Here is a 17,873-nt window from a genome sequence, read left to right as displayed (position 1 = left end):
TTATCTGCATTATATTGTTATTTCCATGGAAGTTTCTGGGCTGTTTCCAAATAAATTCCTTAGAAGGGATTGTTTCTGGCACACTGTTACTTCTGATGCCCTTACATTTGTCAAAAAGAAAATGAGGGTTTTTTGGACCTAAACTGAGAAGAATTATAGTGGAGGGAAGATGAGAGATGTATTTCTTTAACTGCCATTTATGTCTGATCCTGCGAGAGTACAGAATTTTTGATGGGTGTGTCTTCAATTTTGTGGACCCAGGCGTTGCCCACTGCCCAGCTCCTCTGACTATACCTGACCCAGATGCTCAGTTTCTGTCTTTTCTGTATTGATCGTAGGTGGAGGAGTTACTGATGGCCATGGAGAAGGTAAAACAGGAGCTGGAGTCCATGAAGGCGAAGCTGTCCTGCACTCAGCAGTCACTGGCAGAGAAGGAAACTCATTTGACCAACCTTCGGGCCGAGAGAAGGAAACACTTAGAGGAAGTTCTGGAGATGAAGTAAGTTTTATATTATTGTTCTTCAGGCATATGCTTAGCTGAAATACTTGTCCTCATCGCTTTCATCTTCTGGCCCTGTTTGTCACGCCTGACCCACTTAGCCTAATTTTAATGCTCACTCCTTAGAACAAATTTGGGACAAATCCTCGTCAAATAGAAACTTTTTTTGCCTCCCTGTCATTGAATTTTGCAGTCCTCTAGAGTGTATGTATCCGTATGCAATTGTTTCTCTGAAATTCCTAAAACCTTCTGGAAAGTTCTGGCAAGTTGTTGAGCTTTCTGAGGAAGTTAACCATTGCTCCTGAGGTCATACGATGGCTAGGCTATTTTTAAAAACATTTTTCATTATAAACATTTCCAAAGGTACACAGAAGTAGAGAATAGTATAGTGAACCTCCTTATACCCATCCCCCATATTTCACCATTAACATTTGCCACACTCTCCAGTCAGTTTTTACAAAATTGTCACTTTTAGCAGAACCTTTCTTTACATCATTTTCCTACTTTCCAGGCATCTTGCAGCTTCCTTGAGATAGTCTGTTGTGAAGGCTGTATATATATCTGCTGTGCATAATACAGCTGCTTCTTTTTCTCCTTTGTGACTTTGAAAAGTTCTGGTTTCCTTCTCTTCAGAACAAGTATGTCTCTTTTTTAAGTCCCTTAGTACTTTCTCCATCACTCCAATCCCCACCCCTATGTAATTGTCCTGCTCTCATTTTACTGAAACCAAGTCTATGCTGGGACCCCTCAGTTACCTTCATCACCTCCCTGTGTTTTTGTCGTCTTCTCTTCTGACTCAGAGGAGATACTGTCTCTCCTTCACCAAGCTCGCTTCTTATTTCTATCACAGATTTAAGCTCTGGTTCCCTCCTCTGCAATCTGTCTACATTAATTTTCTTTCACATAATCTTTGCTCACTTTCTGTTAGTTCCTTCTTCTCTGCAATAAATACGCACTCTCTCTGACCTAAAGTAAACAGTCTTTCTGAGCCCAGCCAGTGCTTGAAGCTAACATCCCCTCTTCTTTTCCGCTGCTTTGAACTATCAACAAATGTTGAATATGAGAATTACAAAGAAGCAGAGGATCTTGCCATGACGCCTCAGCATGAATTTTCATGGGGCATGATTGTTTTGATATCATGACGGCAGCCCAGGAGTTGAGGAAACAAATGTCGGGGTGTCCCCTGTGCTTATGGATTATTAGGACACAGTGGGAGGTTAAGAGAGCCTGATCTTTTAGAAAAGAATTACAGGTGATGTGCTCTCGGAAGTGACAGATACTGGAGCCAGAAATAGGTTGATACGCAGGGAGAACGGGGAGAATTTAGGGTTCCGAGTATCATGATGAGAAAGTTTGCTTCTTACGAGCAGGTTAGTAGAAGTAGTTTAAGACAAGGTTTTATCACTGATGATAAGAACATAGAGGAAGGATGGGTATAATATTCGGGAATACAAGGTATCGATGTGATACTCCTAAAGCAACGGTATAGGAGCATTGTTTCGTTTTCTCTGTGGACCAGTGTCTTGACTTGACTTGTCACATCTTTCCCGCTCAGTTCAAGTGTCTATAGCATAACAGTGGTGGATTTGTAAAGGAATTTTCCTTTATTATTAGGACTTTGAAAAGATATGAAAGAATTTTTTAAAGAATGCTTGACTTTAAACCATTAAAAGGGAATTGCGTGTGATTTTTTTGTTTTATTACTGTTATTATTTTTGGAACCACAGTACTAAACTTTCTTATGGACTTCCCTTGCCAGCCCAGGTTAGAGATTACATTTCAGAAAAATACTGTGATTTGCAAAACTGTTTTTGGTAAGATCAAACACTCACACACTAAGGCATGGGATGAGTAATTAAAGTATTCAGAGAATTTATAAGTGGTATAGAAATTTGATGAATAAACATTAAATAAAAGTTCTAGAAATAAGGTGTTAAAACCTGGCTCTGACAGGTGACCTGTCTCTTAAATCACCTTCCTCATTTGCTCAGGAGATACTACTACAGCATCATGCTGTTCTTAGATTTTCTACAAGTTTTTTGTCATGCAGATTTACTGACTTAAAGTTTTTAAAGTAGTCTTTGCTTTAATTTGCACTTAAATTTCTCCTTGTTGTCTCTCATTTTCATATCTTAATAAAATGGTTGTTTAATACCTTTCTTGTAACAAATTAAGCACTTCAGGCCTAATCGTCTATCCAAACATGTTGTTGAGAGTGGTGGCTAATCCCAAACTCCTAATGTATCCCTCCTCCACGCTCTTTTCTCCTTTGGTAACCATAAGTTTGTTTTCTATGTCTGTGGGTCTATTTCTGTTTTGTATATAAGTTCATTTGTATCTTTTTTTTTTTAGGTTCCACATATAAGCGATATCATGATATTTGTCTTTCTCTACCTGGATTACTTCACTTAGTATGATAATCTCTAGGTCCATGCATGTTGCTGCAAATGGCATTATTTCATTCCTTTTTATGGCTGAATAATATTCCATTGTGTGTGTGTGTGTGTGTGTGTGTGTGTATACATATATATGTATAAATATATAAAACACATCTTCTTTATCCATTCATCTATTGATGGACATTTAGGTTACTTCCATGTCTTGACTATTGTGATAGAGCTGCAATGAACACTGGGGTGCATGTGTCTTTTTGAATTATGTTTTTCTCTGGATATATGCCCAGGAGTGGGATTGCTGGATCATATGGTAACTCTGTTTTTAGTTTCTTAAGGAACCTCCATACTATTCTCCATAGTGGGTGCACCAATTTACATTCCCACCATCAGTGTAAGAAGGTTCTCTTTTCTCCATGCCCTCTCCAGCATTTATTGTTTGTAGATTTTTTTGATGATGGCCATTCTTACCGATGTGAGGTGATATCTCATTGTTGTTTTGATTTGCATTTCTCTAATAATTAGCAATGTTGAGCATCTTTTCATGTGCCTTTTGGCCATCTATATGTCTTCTTTGGAGAAATGTCTATTTAGATCTTCTGCCCATTTTTTGATTGGGTGGTTTGTTTTTTGATATTGAGCTGTATGAGCTGTTTGTATGTTTTGGAGATGAGCTACAGCAATTTATTGTACAGCACAGGGAAATATAGCCATTATTTTGTAAAACTTTTAAACAGAGTATAATGTATAAAAATATTGAATCACTATGCTGTACACCAGATACTAACATAATATTGTAAATCAACTATAGTTTAATTTTTTAAAGTTTGGCATACAAATATTAAGTAATAATTCATAAAACCTCAATCAAAAGCTGTACAATTAACCTAATAATTATACACAAAGCACTATGAATGACATATTGCGGGTTCTGATACAGTAAACTTTTGATTCCTTTTCACTGCATAGCTGACCAAGGGAATAGACTTTCTTCTGCTATGTTCTGGACTCCTCTCCATATGTTGAACAGTTTCTGCTAATCATCTGTCCTGGGTTGGAAGTGTCTCAGTTCTACAACTTTGCTCAGAATTTGCTTCGTTCATTGTCAGTTTGCAAGGAGTTCACTCCCCCCAAGTAGTTCTGCATGATATCTGCATCTAATTACTTATGGCAAATAGTGAGAGCATACTTCCTGGAATGAAAGAGCCTGAATCTGGATTCTAACTCTGCCACTTATTAGCTCTGTGACTTCAGCAAGTTATTTAGCCTTCTTGTGCTTCAGTCTCCTTATTTGTTAAATGGCAGTAATGACTGTCCCTGCTTCATAGCATTTTCATGACAGTAGAATAAGAAATTGTTAATATATGGGATTGAGAGCAGTGCCTGGCATAGGAAGCCCTTAGTAGTGGGTATTGTTAGCTTGCTGCATGTATTTACTGGCAACGATTTGCAGGAAAACAGAAAAGTATTTAAGCAAAATTTAAAAGAAGAAAGGTAATATCCTATCTGTGGCTGTTGGCAGTGACAAAAAGATTCTTCCTTCTGTAGTTATGGCAGGACCCACCATATTTTAAATGTTTTCATTGTTTTATTAATAATAACTGAACAAGTTAAAAGGACTTGTTTACTATAACCAGAGAACTTGAAATGTAGAAGAAATATGAAGGGAATGCAATGTACACAAGAGCCTGAAACATGCACATGTGTGACTCTGAATCTGGAATAAGAAAAGTCTTCCCTGAAGAAAGGATAGTTGGCCTATTTGTAGAGACAGTCCTTCAGCAAAGCACCAGAATAGTCTAGTTTTCTGGGATAATCCTGAACTAGTCAAACCAAAAGGAATGCCCTGATAGTTCTCTTCTAGCCCTAGTATTTATGATTGTAATTTTTGAGTGTCTGTTACAGACAGACGGCCGTGAGTTTGGGAGGATGTGGAACTGTTCACCTGGTAGCCTGCCGGTGTCTCAGGAGAAGCACTGGAGTTGGTTGGCTAGCCCTGGGGAGAAGGGACATTTTCATTGGCAGATCTCATATTGGTTCTTCTTCTTATGCTGTGGTTTTGTTAATCACTGTTTTTTTACTTCACTTTTATGTTAACCTCTTTGACTAAGAAAGAAAGGATGAACGGGAGAGGGAGGAAAATAATAAAATAACAACCATAATAAATTCTGAGTTATCAGTTCAGGTCACAAGCTTCACTATCAAGATTTCTAGATGAGCTGATTCATTCTCCACTGCCCTGCATTCAGAGTCCTACTGCAGTCTCACCCTATGTTAGCATTATGAATACAGCTCAAAAGACTCACGTTTCATTTTGAGTAAACTTTTATCAAACTACGCATTTGACTATACTGAGAATTGGTTTGTTTCGGAAGGTGGTGGTGGAATCGCTCTTTTGTTTCTTTGAGAATCTAGAGCTGTGTGATAAATAGCATCCCATTAATAAAGTTGCTAGAGAAGTCCAAAGCACTGTGGGTCACATTATATACTCGTGAGATGACTTCTGGCTACAGAAAAATCTAACTTCCCACCCACATAAAATAAATTTTCATATGTACCTAAGAAGAGTTCAGTAATATGATCTGAATTCTGGCATTTAAAAAATACTTGCCTTTTAATTTGAGAGAAAAATGCAGTATGCTTGGAATTAAGGAAGCTGTAGAAAATGGTTACTGGGAAAAGTTCAGGCTATTTGGGGTTAGTATAGTTAGGTGATCCATCTGTTATACTTTGAATAATTAAAATGAGACAGTATTTTAAATTATTTTATCTCCTAATATTCTGTAGAATTTCATTTTAAAATTTATTGTAGAGTTGCTGACATTAAAAAATAAAATCCCACTTGGAGATCTATGACAGTCTTCCAAATTACCACAAAATTGATAATAGTTGTGCAAATTATATATGAGTAACAAATTGAAATGCCTTTTAAGATACATAAGAATTAGAACATGTATACTTTTTGCAAAGCCACACTTATGTATACTTCCACCGAATGCCTTTATTTGAGTCATTGGACATATGACAAAGGACTTTTAGTGGAGTTGGAAGCATTTTTCACAGTGGCCTGAAATACTGAGCTTTAAATATTTTGTGGGAAATCACATAAATTCTTATGAAAATTTCCTACACTTGAGTTGAAAAAGAAAACAAAGTATGCTGTATAGTATAGCAATAAATAACACTAGTGGGACTGGTCCTAATTAAAATTATAAAGAAAAGTTTCTAACTCTTGACTTGGGGACTTCCATACTAGCCTTGGTTAACTCTTTAATTCTGTCCCCTCTTTTTCTACCCTCACATCCAGCTCTCTCATGCTTCCTACTTCACAGAATGTGTGGTATCAACTGTCACACATCTTTTCTCATCAGAACTAAGAGTTTAGGTGGGGCTCTGAGTTGTCACAGGACAGTGATGGAGATGGGTTAATTAAGTACAGTAATTACAGTATTTACAGTACAGTATTTGAGTTCCTTACCTGTCCCTGCTCCTAAATGGTGACCATGATGCTCAGCTTCTCACAAGATGAGGCACGAGTATTTCAAATGTTTTTCTCAAATCGTTTTATTTTCTTGTGACCTGAATTAGAATCATTTACAAACAACCCTAATATCCCTTGCCGTTCTCCTCCCTTAATCCTAAATCCATTCCACCTTTTAGCCATTTAAGGTCAGATGTAAATTCCAAACAGAAAAAACCACTTTCCTGAAGAAATCATGCTTCCTAATCATTTTTTTCATTTGAAATGTCCTAAATGGCTGTGGTAATCTCTAAATAAAGAGCGGAACTTTTCAAATAAAGGCCCCAAAGTCCCTCTCTTTTCCAGTTTTTATATTTCTGTCTTTCCCCCATCAGTATATGGTTTGTGTGCAAGAATGTCCTCGCTTGTGCAGGGATGAAATTAAGAATATAGGTCATCCTCTTTTTCCTAAAGGGGAAAGGAGTGGGATTATTGTCCTACTTCTTACTTACCTTTTTATTTTTTTCTCTACTGGAGGTGTAGGATGAACCCTAGTCCCTCTGTTTAATACAGTTGAAACAGTTAAAGGGACAACTATTCCAGGTAGATAACCTAATGCCTTAAGCTAACTGCAATACTCATTTTAAGAAAATTTTTTACATAGTATACCATTATGAGAGGTTTTTTTAGTTTGGGATTTTTAAAAAAAAATCTTTTCCTTTCAGGATCTTCATTCTCTGTGTCCCTCAGAGTACCATAAAGGTATTTACTCATTCTGTAAATGGATAAAACTTCCCTCAAGCTTTGTATGTAGAAATAGTAATCCATTTATTTAATCATAAGCTTTTCCTGGCTGAAGATTCTGAGTAAAAGAGTATTATAAGATGCTCTTCGTAGCAAAGAATGTGTTTACATTTTGAGCTAGTTATAAACTGGGGTTATAATACTTAGACCCACCTCATGAGGTTGTTGTGAGATAACGTGATAAAACACTTTGAAATTGGTTAAGCTGAATATTTGCAAAGCATGATACGCACAACTGAAAATTGTTAAGTTTGCACTTAACTTTTCAGGTTGGCAGTTTTCTCATTCTGAAACGAAAGGGTTTCTTACATCTCTGAGATTCCTGTCATTTTAAAAATCATATGATTCTTTGACTAGGTGACCTTCTGACATCCTTGATTCTATAGTTGCAAATGCTCTGAGTAAATCAGAGAAGTAATTTATATATAAACAGTATACTGAGCAGAAGTTGGGGGTCAGATGTCCATAATTCCTTGGCTGAGGACTAAGCCTCACGTTCACTGGATCAGACTACCCAAGGCCTACCAGAGATAAGCTGCTCTGGGGATGGAAGTGGAATTGTGATGCTAGAGTTAGAGCAGCAGTGCTGGGGAAGTTTCAGTTCCAACCCAGTCAGTGGCAAAAGTCTTGTTAAAACTTCAGGCATCTTGCTGAGATAACAGAAAGTCTGGGTTTTAGGAGTAGGGATCATGACCTACAATAAAGCTAACTATAGATGTAGTGTAACAAAACTGAAAGCCCCAGGGCAGTCTACAGGGACAGTAGAATTTGGAGGATGAGTCCCATCAAGATAGAGAGGTCTGGGAAATACCCTGAGCTTTCAACAGATCAGCCCAACAAAGGATAAATCCAAGCCTATACAAGGTCAAGGAGATCAGCTATTAACTGAATTATCTACTACAACAAAAATCATTGCTTTTCAGAAGAAAATAACAGAATCCAGAGTCTTTGTAGTGTATCATCTACAGTATTCTATATTCAATTAAAAAATATCACCAGACATTCAAAGAACAGTAACATGTAACCCATAGTGAACAAAAACATGCAGTAGAAAGCAACTCAGAGAAGTCCTAGATATTGGATTTAACAGTGATTTTAAAGTCACTCCTATAAGTTGTGCTTCAAAGTCTTAAAGAAAATGTAATGTTGATGATAGAACAGATAGGAAATCTCAGCTGAGAAAGGAAAACATTTTAAAAATGGAAATTTGAAAACTGAAATTTAAATGAAAAAATTCAGTGGATGGTCTTAATGACAGATTAGAGCTTTCAAAAGAAAGAGTCCATAAATTTTAAAACAGATCAATAGAAATTATCCACTGTGAACAACTGTGAGAAAAAGGGTTTTTACAAAATGAATAGAGCCTCCATGACATGTTGGACATTATCAAATGGGCTAATATTACATGTAACTGGAATTCCAGAAGGGTAAAAGGGTGAGAAGGGGGTAGAAAAAAGTCTGTAAAAATAATGGCTGAACTATTTCTTTGATTTAAAATACATTGATTTAAGAAAGTGTATGGGAAATCTCTGTGCATCCCTCTCAGTTTTTTTGTTAACCTAAAAGTGCTCTAAAAAATAGTCTTTTTAAAAAGCATGTATATTTACAGATCCTAGAAACTTAGTGAAACCAAGCTGGATAAATACAAAGAAAACCACACCTATAAACATTATAATTTAATTGCTAGAAACAAAATATAAAGAGAAAAACAGACGCAGCAACGGAAGAAAGAAACACAGTATGTAAAGGGAAACTATGATAGCTGAGTTCTTATCCAAAACGTCGGAGATCAGAATAAAATGGAACTTCTTTTAAAGTACTGAAAGAAAAATTGTCAGCCTAGAATTCTAGGACCAAAAGACAAACAAACAAACTCCAAAAACTAGGGTTAAATATAGACATTTTTCAGATAAATAAATATGAAAAGAATTCATCTGTAAGTGGAGATATGTCTACGTGATGGCTGATTTGCTTTGCTGTATAGCAGAAACTAACACAACATTGTAAATCAGCTATACCCCAATTAAAAAATTAATTTAAAAAAAATTAAAAAATTAAAAGAAAGAAAAATACAAGCTATGGAGATATATTGTATAGCACAGGATTATAGCCAATATTTTATAATAACTATAAATGGAGTATAACCTTTAAAAATTGTGAATCACTATATTGTACACCTGTAACTAATATAATATTGTACATCAACTATACTTCCATTAAAAAAAAATTCATTTCTAGAAAAGCACATTCTGTAAGAAATGCTAAAGGATGTTCTTCCAGCTGAAAGGAAATGAAACCAGATGGAAGCATGAATCTACAGGAAGGAATAAAGAACACACGTGGTAAACAAGCTGATATGTATAGACAGCTGACTCTAAAGCAAAAATAATATCATTGTATGGTGGAGTTTATAATAGGTGTAAAATTGAAAGATATGACAACAATAGCACAAAAGATTGGGGGGGTAGAAACATGGTTGTCAGGTTGTTAACTTTGTGAAGTAGAAAATACAAACTATCAGTTTTGAATTTTTTTTTAAGTCATTTTCTTTTTTTAAAAAAAATATTTATTTATTTATTTATTTATTTGGCTGCATTTGGTCTTAGTTGCGGCATGCGGGATCTTCGTTGCAGTGTGCAGGCTCTCTAGTTGTGGTACGTGGGCTCTAGAGTGCGCAGGCTTAGTTGCCCTGTGGCATGTGGGATCTTAGTTCCCTGACCTAAGATACGGGATTGAACCCACATCCCCTGCATTGGAAGGTGGATTCTTAACCACTGGACCACCAGGGAAGTCCCAAAGTTTTATAATTTCTAATCTAGGTAGACTTTGATAAGTTAAAGGTGCATATTGTTAGCTGTAGAGCAACTACCAAAAGCAAAAGCAAAACCAAAAACAAAAAGCTCAAAATCCAATAGAGGAAATAAAATACACTAAAAATTACTTCATTTACCCAGAAGAAAAAGGACAGCAAAGGAACGAGAGAGGAGTGAAGCAGAGAGGGGTAAATGGATGATAGATATAAATTCAGCATATCAGTAGTTAGGTCAAAATCAAATGGACTAAACACTCTAGTTAACGGACAGAGATTATTAGAATTGATTAAAAAAGAAACTGCTGTCTACAAGACATACGGTGTAATAAACACAAGTAGGTTGAAATTCAAAGAATGTACAAAGATAGTCCTTGTAAATAGTCCTTATAAGAAATCTGGTATGGCTATATTAGTATCAGGTAAAAGAGACTTCCAGAGAGTATTCCTGGAGATAAAGAAGTACATGTCATAATGATGAAGCAGATAATTAACCAGAAAGACATAACAGTCCTTCATATGCATGCACCTAGTACAGAGCTTCAAAATTCATGAAGAGCCAACTGACAGAACTAAAGGGAAAACCAGACAGATCCATACTCATCAGTTATTGCTGGAGCTTATAACCCTGATTTCTCAGAAAGTGATAGAATAAGTGAACCAAAAACAAGCAGTAGAAATATAGAAGCTCTGAAGACTGTCAACTTGATCTATTTAATATTTATAGAGTAGTACACCCAACAACTGAAGAATATATATGTTTTTCAAATATGTATGGAATGTTCACCAATGAGGACCATATGCTGGGCCATAAAAACAAATCTTAATAAGTTTCAGAAGACTAAAATATGTCAGAATTGTTCTCTGACCACAGTGGGATTAAATGAGAAGGTAATAATAAGATTTTTGGAAAAATCCCCCAATGTTCGGAAATTAAATAATACAATTCTAAATACCATGGCTCAAAGAAGAAGTCATAAGGAATACGAGAAGTCATTTTGAACTGAATGAAAATGAAAACACAAATGTGAAATTTTGTGTCATGCAGCTCAAGTAGTGCTTAGAGTGAAATTTATACCTTTAAATGCCTATATTACAAAATAAGAAAGTTTAATTCAGTGACCTGTTTCCACACTAAGAAAATTTTTAAAAAAGAGTAAAGTAAATGAAAGTAAATAGAATGAAGGAAATAATATGGATAAGAGCAGAAATCAAGGAAATAGAAAACTGACAACACAGAAAATTTACAGTCAACCGTGGGTTCTTCAAAGAAGCAATGGAATTGGTTAGGCCCCTTTCAAGACTGATCAAGGGAAACATGAAGACTCATAAATTACCAAATTTTTGTAATGAAAGAGGGCAAGAGTGGATATCACTTGAGGTTCTAATGGCATTTATTTATTTTTTTTTAAGTAGAATCATTTTAAAAAATACTTATTTAGGCTGTGCCGGATCTTAGTTGCAGCATGCAGGCTTCTTAGTTGTGGCATGGGGACTCTTAGTTGCGGCATGCATGCGGGATCTGGTTCCCCAACCAGGGATTGGACCCGGGCCCCTGCATTGGGAGCGCAGATTCTTACCCACTGGACCACCAGGGAAGTCCCTCTAATAGCATTTGAAAAGAGAATATTTTGAACAACTTTATGCCAATAAATTCGATAATTAAGATATAATAGATAAATTCCTTGAAAAATATGGTGTATCAAAACTGGATAAAAAAGGAATAGAAAGTTGACCAGGCCTGTATCTATTAAAGGAATTGAATTTGTAATAAAAAATATTTCCACAAGGAAAACTCCAAGCACAGGTTAGTTTACTGGTGAATTCTACTAAACATCTAAATATGAAATAATATCAACCTTACTGAAACTCTTTCAGAAAATAGAGAAGAAGGAAATACTTCCTAATTCATCTTATGAGACTAGAATTACTCTCACACTTAAACCTGAAAAACACATTATATAAAGAGAAACTCCCTTATGAACATTGACATAAAATTCCCACAAAAAGTCTTAGCAAATTGAATCTAATGTAAATAAGAAACTAATATGTCATAACCAAGTTAGGCTTATTTCTGGAATGCAAGGGTTGTTCACTATTCAAAAATGAATTAGCTAATTTCAGCTACATTAACAATAAAGAAAAAATCATATAATTATCTCAGATATTCAGAAAATGTTTTTAACATCCATTCATATTATCAATTATTAACATCCATTCATATTATTACCATCCATATTATCAATTATGATAATAACTCTTAGCTGACTAGGAAGAGAAGGCAATTTCTTCAGCTCAAAAAAGAGCCCCTATGAAAAGTTTACAGGTAAGGTCATACCAAATGATGAAAGGTGAACACTTTTCCCATGAGATTGCAAAGGACACAAAGACATCCACTTCAATCCCTTGTTCATTATTATATTTGGAGGTCCTAGTTACGCAGTATGTCAAGAGATAATAAAATTGATAAGGAAGTAGTAGCATTGTCTTTACTCACAGACAGTATGATTGTCTAAGTAGGGCAACACATAAAAATCAGTTGTAGTTCTATATGTTAACAACAAGCAAATGGAAACTGAAATTTTAGAAAATATTATTTACAGTGACATCAAAATGCATAAAGTACTTCAGAATAAGTTTAACAAAAATTGTACAAGATCTCTACACAGAAAACCATACTACTGAGAGAAAATAAAAAATACCTAAACAAAAATAGGGATATATCTAGTTCATGATTTGATTATTCAAACTTTAAGCTGGCCATTTCCCCCAAATTCAGTTATTATTGCAACACAATCCCAGCCAAAATCACAGGGAGCTTTCTGTAGAAACTTATGCTTGGAATTTTAAATTTACATTGAATTTCAGTGGACCTAGCAGAGTTAGACCATTTTGAAAAAGAGCAGAGGAGAGCAAGATGGCGGGGTAGAAGGATGTGCTCTCACTCCCTCTTGCGAGAGCACCTGAATCACAGCTAACTGCTGAACAGTCATTGACAGGAGGACACTGGAACTCACCATAAAAGAGACCCCAAATCCAAAGACAAAGGAGAAGCCGCAATGAGACAGTAGGAGGGGCATAATCACAATAAAATCAAATCCCATAACTGCTGGGTGCGTGACTCACAAACTGGAGAACACTTATACCACAGAAGTCCACCCACTGGAGTGAAGGTTCTGAGCGCCACGTCAGGCTTCCCAACCTGGGGGTCTGGCAATGGGAGGAGGAATTCCTAGAGAATCAGACTTTGAAGGCTAGCAGGATTTGACTGTAGGACTTTGACAGGACTAGGGGAAGCAGAGACTCCACTCTTGGAGGGCACACACAAAGTAGTGTGTGCATCAGGACCCAGGGGAGGGAGCAGTGACCCCATAGGAGACTGAACCATACCTACCTGCTAGTGTTGGAGGATCTCCTGCAGAGGCAGGGGTGGCTGTAGCTCGCCCCAGGGACAAGGACACTGGCAGCAGAAGTTTTGGGAAGTACTCCTTGGCATGAACGCTCCCAGAGTCTGCCATTAGCCCCACCAAAGAGCCGGGTAGGCTCCAGTGTTGGGTTGCCTCAGGCCAAACGACCAACAGGGAGGGAACCCAGTCCCACCCATCAGCCAATAAGCGGATTCAAGTTTTACTGAGCTCTGCCCACCAGAGCAACAGCCAGCTCCACCCACCAGCAGTCCCTCCCATCAGGAAGCTTGCACAAGCCTCTTAGCCTCATCTACCAGAGGGCAGACAGCAGAAGCAAGAAGAACTACAGTTCTGCAGCCTGTGGAACAAAAACCACATTTACAGAAAGATAGACAAAATGAAAAGGCAGAGGGCTATATACCAGATGAAGGAACAAGATAAAACCCCAGGAAAAGCAACTCAATGAAGTGGAGATAGGCAACCTTTCTGAAAAAGAATTCAGAATAATGATAGTGAAGATGATCCAGGACCTCGGAAAAGGAATGGAGGCAAGGATCGAGAAGATGCAATAAATGTTTAACAAAGACCTAGAAGAATTAAAGAACAAACACCTAGAAGAATTAAAGAACAAACAAACAGAGACGAGCAATACAATAACTGAAATGAAGACTACACTAGAAGGAATCAATAGCAGAATAACTGAGGCAGAAGAACGGATAAGTGACCTGGAAAACAGAATGGTGGAATTCACTGCCATGGAACAGAATAAAGAAAAAAGAATGAAAAGAAATGAAGACAGCCTGTGGGACAACATTAAACGCACCAACATTCGCATTATAGGGGTACCAGACGGAGAAGAGAGAGAGAAAGGACCAGAGAAAATATTTGAAGAGATTATAGTCGAAAACTTCCCTAACATGGGAAAGGAAATAGACACCCAAGTCCAGGAAATGCAGAGAGTCCCAGGCAGGATAAACCCAAGGAGAAACACGCCGAGACACATAGTAATCAAATTGACAAAAATTAAAGACAAAGAAAATTATTGAAAGCAGCAAGGGAAAAACGACAAATAACATACAACGGAACTCCCATAGTGTTATCAGCTGATTTCTCAGCAGAAACTCTACAAGCCAGTAGGGAGTGGCATGACATATTTAAAGTGATGAAAGGGAAAAACCTACAACCAAGATTACTCAACCCGGCAAGGATCTCATTCAGATTCGATGGAGAAATCAAAAGCCTTACAGACAAGCAAAAGCTAAGAGAATTCAGCACCACCAAACCAGCTCTACAACAAATGCTAAAGGAACTTCTCTAAGTGGGAAACACAAGAGAAGAAAAGGACCTACAAAAACAAACCCATAACAATTAAGAAAATGGTAATAGGAACATACATATCGATAATTACCTTAAATGTGAATGGATTAAATGATCCAACCAAAAGACCCAGGCTCACTGAATGGATACAGAAGCAAGACCCATATATATGCTGTCTACAAGAGACCCACTTCAGACCTAGGGACACATACAGACTGAAAGTGAAGGGATGGAAAAAGATATTCCATGCAAATAGAAATCAAAAGAAAGCTGGAGTAGCAATACTCATATCAGATAAAACAGACTTTAAAATAAAGAATGTTACAAGAGACGCTACCTAATGGATGCTGTCCTAAAGGAAGGACACTACCTAATGATCAAGGGATCAATCCAAGAAGAAGATATAACGATTATAAATATATATACACCCAACATAGAAGCACTTCAGTACATAAGGCAACTGCTAACAGCTATAAAAGAGGAAGTCGACAGTAACACAGTAATAATGGGGGACTTTAACACCTCACTTACACCAATGGACAAATCATCCAAACAGAAAATTAATAAGGAAACACAAGCATTAAATGACACAATAGACCAGATAGATTTAATTGATCTTTATAGGACATTCCATCTGAAAACAGCGTGTTACACTTTCTTCTCAAGTGCACATGGAACATTCTCCAGGATAGATCACACCTTGGGTCACAAATCAAGCCTCGGTAAATTTAAGAAAATTGAAATCATATCAAGCATCTTTTCTGACCACAACGCTATGAGATTAGAAATAAATTACAGGGAATAAAACGTAAAAAAACAAACACATGGAGGCTAAACAATATGTTGCTAAATAACCAAGAGATCGCTGAAGAAATCAAAGAGGAAATCAGAAAATCCCTAGAGACAAATGACAACAAAAACACGACAATGCAAAACCTATGGGATGCAGCAAAAGCAGTTCTAAGAGGGAAGTTTATAGCAATACAGTCCTACCTCAAGAAACAAGAAAAATCTCAAATAAACAGTCTAACCTGGAACTTCCCTGGTGGCTCTATGGTTAAGAATCCGCCTGCCAATGCATGGGACACAGGTTCAAGCCCTGCTGTAGGAAGATCCCACATGTCATGGAGCAACTAAGCCTGTGCACCACAACTACTGAGCCTGCGCTCTAGAACCCACAAGCCACAGCTACTGAAGCCCATGTGCCTAGAGCCCGTGCTCTGCAACAAGAGAAGCCACCACAATGAGAAGCCTGCGCACTGCAACGAAAAGCAACCCCTGCTTGCCACAACTAGAGAAAGCCTGCATGCATCAACAAAAACCCAACGCAGCCAAAATACATAAATAAATTTTAAAAGCCAATCTAACCTTACACCTAAAGCAACTAGAGAAAGAAGAGCAAACAAAATTCAAAGTCAGTAGAAGGAAAGAAATCACAAAGATCAGAGCAGAAATAAATGAAACAGAAACAAAACCGTAGCAAAGATCAATAAAACTAAAAGCTGGTTCTTTGAGAACATAAACAAAATTGGTAGACCTCTAGCCAGAATCATCAAGGAAAAGAGGGAGAGGACTCAAATCAATAAAATTAGAAGTGAAAAAGGAGAAGTTACAATGGACACCACAGAAATACAAAGCATCATAGGAGACTACTGCAAGCAGCTCTATGCCAATAAAATGGACAACCTGGAAGAAATGGACAAATTCTTAGAAAGGTACAACCTTTCAAGACTGAACCAGGAAGAAATAGAAAATATGCAAAGACCAATCACGAGTAATGAAATTGAAACTGTTATTAAAAATCTTCCAACAGACAAAAGTCCAAGACTGTGAAGTCTAGCCTGTGAAGATGGCTTCACAGGTGAATTCTACCAAACATTTAAAGAAGAGCTAAAACCCATCCTTCTCAAACTCTTCCAAAAAATTGCAGAGGAAGGAACACTCCCAAACTCATTCTACGAGGCCACCATCACCCTGATACCAAAACCAGATAGAGATACTACTAAAAAAGAAAATTACAGACCAATATCACTGATGAATATAGATGCAAAAATCCTCAACAAAATACTAGCAAACAGAATCCAACAACACATTAAAAGGATCATACACCATGATCAAGTGGGATTTAGCCCAGGGATGCAAGGCTTCTTCACTATACACTAATCAATCAATGTGATAAACCATATTAACAAATTGAAGGATAAAAACCATATGATCATCTCAATAGATGCAGAAAAAGCTTTTGACAAAATTCAACACCCATTTATGATAAAAACTCTACAGAAAGTGGGCATAGAGGGAACTTACTTCAACATAATAAAGGCCATATACAGCAAACCCACAGCAAACATCATTCTCAATGGTGAAAAACTGAAAGCATTTCCTCTAAGATCAGGAACAAGACGAGGATGTCCACTCTCACCACTGTTATTCAACGTAGTTTTGGAAGTTTTAGCCACAGCAATCAGAGAAGAAAAAGGAATAAAAGGAATACAAATTGGAAAAGAAGAAGTCAAACTGTCACTGTTTGCAGATGACATGATACTATACATAGAGAATCCTAAAGATGCCACCAGAAAACTACTAGAGCTAATCAATGAATTTGGTAAAGTTGCAGGATACAAAACTAATGCACAGAAATCTCTTCATTCCTATACACTAACAATGAAAGATCAGAAAGAGAAATTAAGGAAACAATCCCATTCACCACTGCAACAAAAAGAATATAATACCTAGGAATAAACCTACCTAAGGAGGTCAAAGACCTGTATTCAGAAAACTATAAGACACTGATGAAAGAAATCAAAGATGACACAAACGAATGGAGAGATAGACCATGTTCTTGGATTGGAAGAATCAATATTGTGAAAATGACTATACTACCCAAAGCAATCTACAGATTCAGTGCACTCCCTATCAAATTACCAATGGCCTGTTTTAGAGAACTAGAACAAAAAATCTGAAAATTTGTATGGAGACACAAAAGACCCCACATAGCCAGAGCAATCTTAAGGGAAAAAAACGGAGCTGGAGGAATCAGACTCCCTGACTTCATGCTATACTACAAAGCTGCAGTAATCAAGACAATATGGTACTGGCACAAAAACAGAAATATCAATCAGTGGAACAGGATAGAAAGCCCAGAGGTAAACCCACGCACCTGTGGTCAACTAATCTATGACAA

At 36.9% G+C, this 17,873-nt stretch overlaps 1 protein-coding gene across 5 annotated transcripts in view; it reads left to right on the top strand.

The window, feature by feature from the left end:
- Window positions 1-17,873, top strand: part of ERC1 (ELKS/RAB6-interacting/CAST family member 1) — a 420,180-nt gene that overhangs the window by 233,655 nt on the left and 168,652 nt on the right. For all 5 annotated transcript variants that reach the window (XM_068560632.1, XM_068560635.1, XM_068560636.1 and 2 more), the window contains one exon: window positions 339-499. In XM_068560632.1, the coding sequence (XP_068416733.1) occupies window positions 339-499 (161 nt within the window). The remainder of the gene's footprint in view (window positions 1-338; window positions 500-17,873) is intronic.

This window comes from Eschrichtius robustus, chromosome 13 (assembly GCF_028021215.1).
Source record: "Eschrichtius robustus isolate mEscRob2 chromosome 13, mEscRob2.pri, whole genome shotgun sequence".
NCBI classification, from domain to species: domain Eukaryota; kingdom Metazoa; phylum Chordata; class Mammalia; order Artiodactyla; family Eschrichtiidae; genus Eschrichtius; species Eschrichtius robustus.
The sequence above is the reverse complement of the archived record's forward strand: the minus strand, read 5'-3'. Positions and strand labels throughout refer to the sequence as shown.